Source organism: Nicotiana sylvestris, chromosome 7, assembly GCF_000393655.2.
Source record: "Nicotiana sylvestris chromosome 7, ASM39365v2, whole genome shotgun sequence".
NCBI classification, from domain to species: Eukaryota; Viridiplantae; Streptophyta; class Magnoliopsida; order Solanales; family Solanaceae; genus Nicotiana; species Nicotiana sylvestris.
The window spans coordinates 85,656,536-85,662,891 of record NC_091063.1 but is presented as its reverse complement, the minus strand read 5'-3'; the positions used below and the strand labels follow the sequence as shown (position 1 = coordinate 85,662,891).

Here is a 6,356-nt window from a genome sequence, read left to right as displayed (position 1 = left end):
TTTGATGGAACCTCTTGGAGGATGAATTTTTGTTGCGTTTAATATAAATTTGCCATTGAATTTTCTCTACTTGTTTAACTACGTGATTCTTGTGGTTGATTGAAGAGCCCTTAATCAGCTATGCATATTTAGTATGTATTACTTGGAAAAGGGTACATATTTAGGGAGTTGTTGAACAACACCACTCCTAACGTATGTAAGGGATCAATACGAAGGGTTTAAAGGTGGGATTAGGAATAACGAAACCTTGGTGCGATCTTAGTGAGAGGTAAAACTAATGCCAGCTAGCATAGTTCGGAAGAATACGTTTAGTAGATTGTTGTATTTGCTCGAAAGAGAATTACGACACCTAAAGTGCTCATGATCGGTAGAGTGTATTGAGGCGAATTCATAGGAGACGTAACAGAGAGGATTCCGATAAGAGGGGAAATCACAATCCTAGACTTGTCCAATCTTGTTTACAACATTTGCTTTATTAGTAGTAAATTTACAGCTCTTTATTTACCTTATTATTGGTTAGTAAACACTCAATTCATTATTCAATATGTTTGAAAGTTGATTACTTGGATTCTTGCGAAATTAAAAGTTGCAATTAATACGTTAATTCCCTATGGGCTTCGACTCCGGACTTGTAAACCGGATTATATTTGCAACGATCGCTTAATCCTTTTTATAAGACATAGTTGAGCGTGATCAAATTTTAGCATCGTTGTTGAGAATTTACGGTGTTATTAATTGCAACAAAAAGAAGTGCTAGAATTCTTAGTGTAGTCAATTTTCTTCATTGTAAATTAAATACACTGTAATTCTAACGTTTGTGGTCTTGGGTGTTATAAGTGCATGTCTAGAAACTCCTCAAGAATTGGTGAATTGTTCGAAGCATTATCAGATCCTGAGAAAGTTTTCAAGGCATTGAATCGTGCAAACAAGAAGGATAAACAACAACAGAACGAATCGAACCAGACATGGATGACGTGATAGAAAATCCAAACAACAGAAATAATGCGAATGACCCGAACAACCAGGGTGTGGCGCCTCTTGTGCCAGAAGCAGCCTTGTATGATTGGGCACAACCCATCGCCGAAAATCTGGCAACCGCAATTGCAGTCCCTCAAATAAAAGCGGAATCATTTCAAATCATAAACAACATGCTATATTTGTTGCAGAACAAGGGACTGTTCTCAGGTTCTTACATTGAAGATCCTCAATAGCATCTGAAAAATTTCCTGTCGATATGTGTCACGCAAAGGCAACCAAATGTGACACCGGAAGCAATAAGGTTGTTGTTGTTTCCATTCTCGATGACAGAAGAGGCTCAGACTTGGCACAATTCATTCCCTATAAACTCCATCACTACTTGGGAGGAATTCAAGCAATTTTTGAACAAGTTCTACCCATCCAATTAGACTGCCAAATAAGTTGATGAGATATTGGGCTTCTGGCAGAAACCAACAGAAACACTACAAGAAACGTGGGAGAGGTTCAAATGTATGCTAGTTAAGTGTCCACATCATGGCATTCCAGATCAGATGTTGGGGCAAAGGTTCTACATGGATTGGCGGACAGCTTGAAGGCTAATGTTGATGCTTCAGCAGATAGAGCGTTTTTGAGCAAATAATTCAAAGAATGCAAGATCTTACTTGATAAAATGGCTCAAAACTCTGGATGGATGACAAGGGACTCTACGATCCCTTCTGTCGTTCACTCAGTGGATCTGGACCCAAACAACTCCATAGCCTAGAATATGGCCACTCTAATGACGCAAATGAGTATCCTCACTAAAAAGATTGATGAATCAGGCCAGAAGCAATAGGTACAGATAGTTGATGCGACTAATGGGGGATTATGTACACCATGCATTAACCAACCATATGTATGCTCATGGAGGGCGGAAAGTGACAACCAGAACTATCAGGAAAATATGAACTATGTGGCTAACTATGGAGTACAGAGGCAAGGTGGGTAGAATTGGGGGCAGCAGAATCAGCAGTATAGACCAGAACAACAACAGTATAATAATGGCAACAATCTTGGAGCTATGCGACCACAAGGTCAAGTTGTGTCTTACCCAAGGCAACAGGGATACAATCAGCAAAATCAGTAGCTAGCTTATCAACAACCTCAACAACAACAGATAGTGAGACAAGATGATGGGTTGTCCGAAATTAAAAGAAAGCTGCAACAACTGATCGGGTCCAATGGAAAAATGCAAGAGAAAGTCGAAGCACATGACTCAGCGATAAAAGGCATTGAGATTCAATTAGGGCAGTTATCCATGTCTCTAAATAATCGTCCACAAGGGACGTTTCCTGTAGACACGCATGTCAATCCAAAATAGCAAGGCCCAAAGCAGTTTATGGCGGTAAGTCTAAGAAATAGTAGAGATCTTGCTCTAGAGCAAGAAATTGCTCGCGAAAGCAGACCAACTAAGATACTTGTGCTAGTACCAATTGAGGTAGATGATTCAACATGGTTAACAGAGGTGACGGTACAACATGTACCAGCAGAAACAAGCAAAGAAAAAAGAGGTTGCGAATGAAACTGAGTTAATGCAAGAGAAGGCAGTAGAAACAATGCCCGAGTAGGTTCAAACTCAAATCACAGGAAAGAAGCAGCCTCCAGCACCCTTCCCTCAGAGATTGGCCAAATATAAGAAAGATGAGCAGTATAAGAAATTCATGGAAGTTTGAAGGAGATGCTTGGTTATGCAAAAATGATGAAGGACTTAATGTCTCGGAAGTTTGACTTTCAAGACTTGGCCGTTGTTACACTGACTCAGACGTATAGTGCTGTCGTGATGAGACCCATAGCTGAGAAGTTGTCCGACCCAGGGAGTTTCACAATCCCACGCACAATAAGAAACTATGCTTTTGCTAAAGCAATATGTGATTTGGGGGCGAGCATAAACTTGATGCCCTTGGCTATCTATAAAAGGTTAGGCATTAGAAGAGCAAGACCAATATCCATGTTACTACAGCTAGCCGACCGAATGATGAAAAGGCCATCAGGTATACTTGATGATGTACCGGTACATGTTGGAAAGTTTGTGTTTCCAGTAGATTTTGTCATTCTGGACTGTCTGGTTGACGAGGAAATTCCCATAATTTTGGGAAGGCCATTCTTGGCCACTGGGAGAGCTCTAATTGATTGTGAAACTGGCGAGCTAAATATAAGATTGAACGATGAAGAGATAACGTTCAATGTGCAGAAATCTATGCGGCGACCCAATGAGTTTGCTAACTGCTCTCTGATAGAAGTTGTGGATGTGATTTTGGAGGAGGAAGATGAGACTCTGAATGCAAAAGATCCTCTAGCAGCATGCTTCATGAACTTAGAAGAGGTATATGGTGAGGACTTGGTGGAGTGGCTTTTGGCCCTTGAAGGTCAAGGGTACTGGAAAAGAGAGCTCGAATTCGAGCCTTTACACTTAGAAGAAAGAAAGACCCCTCCAGCTAAGCCATCAATTGAAGAGCCACCATAGTTGGAGCTAAAACCGCTACCGTCTCACCTCAAGTATGCTTTCTTGGGACCTAACTCAACTTTACCTATTATTATCTCATCTAGTTTGTTAGATGTGCAGGCAGAATAGCTTTTGCAGGTGTTGATGGAGTACAAAACTGCAATTGGTTGGACCATTGCAGATATTAAGGGTATCAGCCCGGCATCTTGTATGCATAAGATTTTGCTGGAAGATGGGCACAAACCTTCCCGTGAACATCAAAGAAGGCTAAACCCCAACATGAAAAAAGTGGTGAAGAAAGAAGTGATCAAGTGGTTAGATGCAGGAATCATCTTCCTCATCTCTGACAGTAACTGGGTCAGCCCAGTTCAGTGTATGCCAAAGAAGGGTGGAATGATTGTAGTGCAAAATGAGAACAATGAGTTGATCTCAACAAGAACAGTAACAGGATGGCGAATATGTATGGATTACAGAAGGTTGAACAAGGCCACCCGAAAAAACCATTTCCCACTCTCATTCATTCATCAAATGCTAGATAGATTGGCGGGGAGGTCCCACTTCTACTTTTTGGATGGATACTCGGGGTATAATCAGATCTCTATTGCCCCAAAAGATAGAGAGAAAACGTCATCACCTGTCCATATGGCATCTACACTTTCCGTAGAATGTCGTTTAGCCTATGCAATGCACCTACCACATTCTAAAGGTGCATGAGGTCCATCTTCACATATATGGTAGAGGAGATAATAGAGGTTTTCATGGATGACTTCTCAGTGGTGGGGAATTCATTCGATGATTGCCTTATGAACTTGCAAAGAGTATTGAAGAGGTGTATGGAGACTAATCTGGTATTAAACTGGGAAAAGTGCCATTTTATAGTACATGAAGGTATAGTCTTGGGGCACCTAGTGTCGAGTAAAGGAATTGAAGTGGATTGCGCAAAGGTTGATGTAATAGAAACGTTTCCACCACACACTTCTATCAAGGCAATAAGAAATTTCCTTGGCCACGCAGGTTTCTATAGATGATTTATAAAAGATTTTTCCAAAATTTCTAAGCCGTTATGTAAATTGCTTGAAAAAGATCACCCTTTTATGTTTTCTGATGACTGTAGGGTAGATTTCGAGGAATTGAAGAAGAGGTTGGTGACTGCACTTATCATAGTTGCACCCCACTGAGAGCAATCATTTGAGCTGATATGTAATGCAAGCGACTATGTTGTGGGAGCAATTCTTGGGCAGCGAAAAGATAAAGTCATGCATCCAATCTACTATGCAAGTAGAACCTTGAGTGGTGCCCAACTAAATTACATAGTGATTGAGAAGGAGATGCTAGCAGTGTTGTTCGCATTTGACAAATTCAGGTCATACCTGATAGGCTCGAAGGTAATTGTTTATACTGACCATGCTACTCTCAAGTACCTAATTGAGAAGAAGGAGTCAAAGTCGCTCTTGATTCGATGGGTGCTACTGCTGCAAGAATTTGACTTAGAACCAAGTGGTTGATCACTTGTCTAAGCTGGAAGGAGCACAGAAGAAGGTTAAGGTGGAAGAGATTGTGGAAACTTTCCCGAATGAACAACTGTTGACCACGAACCTTGAGGTAGTGCCATGGTGTGCAAATATTGCAAACTACCTGGAAATCGGTATTGTTCCCTATGACCTTTCCTCTGTCCAAAATAAAAAGTTCTTTCGTGACTGTCGCATGTATTATTGGGATGAGCCTTATCTGTTCAGGATTTTATTGATAACATGATCTAGATATGTATCCCTGAGATAGACCAATCTCTATTTTGCAGGCTTGTCACGCATCCCCATATGGTAGCCATTTCGGGGGAGTACGGACAGCTGTGAAGGTGTTGGAGTCAGGATTTTACTAGCCGACATTGTAAAAAAATGCATACTTCTGGGTTAAGGGCTGTGATGAATACCAACAAATCGGAAATACTTCTCACAGACATGAGATGCCAATGAACCTAATTCAGGAGGTACAAGTGTTTGATGTATGGGGAATCGATTTCATGGGGCCTTTTGTCAGCTCATATGGTAACAAGTACATACTCATAGCTGTGGACTATGTGTCAAAATGGGTGGAAGTTATAGCACTCCCTACAAATGATGCAAAGGGAGTCATTGGTTTCCTGAGAAAGAATATATTCACCCGATTTGGCACTCCAAGGGCAATAATCAGTGATGGAAGCACTCACTTCTGCAACCGAGCCTTCGCAAAGTTGTTAGAAAAATATGGTGTTCGCCATAACGTTGCCAGCCCATATCACCCACAAATGAGTGTGCAAGTGGAGGTTTCGAACATAGAGATAAAGAGTGTTTTGACAAAGACCGTGAATTCTAGAAGAACGGATTGGGCAAGAAAGTTAGATGATGCACTCTAGGCCTATCGTACCGCTTTCAAAACTTCAATTGGAATGTCGCCGTATAAATTGGTGTTTGGTAAGGCATGTCACTTACCCGTAGAGTTGGAACATAGAGCCTTGTGGGTATTGAGGCAACTGAATCTCGATATGGAGGTTGTGGGTACAAGTAGAGTCATAGAGTTGCATGAGCTTGATGAGTTTCACTACCATGCTTTTGAGAGCACAAGACTATACAAGGAGAGAATAAAGATGATGCATGACAAAAATATTCTTGAGTGGAGCTTTAAACCTGGAGATATGATATTGCTATACAATTCAAGATTGAGGTTGTTTCCGGGCAAGTTGAAGTCAAGATGGTCAGGACCATATCATGTAGTAGAGATGCATTCAACTAGAGCCGTCGAGATCACATCGGAAGATGGCTCTCGCAAGTTCAAAGTTAATGGGCAAAGGCTTAAACATTATCAAGGCATGGTTGAGGAAGATAAAATGATCTCAACCTTGCACTTGAAAGATCCTTGA

The 6,356-nt window shown here is 41.1% G+C and overlaps 2 protein-coding genes across 2 annotated transcripts; both read left to right on the top strand.

Moving 5' to 3' along the window:
* The first annotated feature begins 2,713 nt into the window (after positions 1–2,713).
* Positions 2,714–3,481, top strand: LOC138873393 (uncharacterized). Its single transcript, XM_070151861.1, has one exon. The coding sequence runs from the start codon at positions 2,714–2,716 to the stop codon at positions 3,479–3,481; it is 768 nt and encodes a 255-aa protein (XP_070007962.1).
* A 2,500-nt stretch (positions 3,482–5,981) lies between these two features.
* Positions 5,982–6,356, top strand: LOC138873392 (uncharacterized). Its single transcript, XM_070151860.1, has one exon. The coding sequence runs from the start codon at positions 5,982–5,984 to the stop codon at positions 6,354–6,356; it is 375 nt and encodes a 124-aa protein (XP_070007961.1).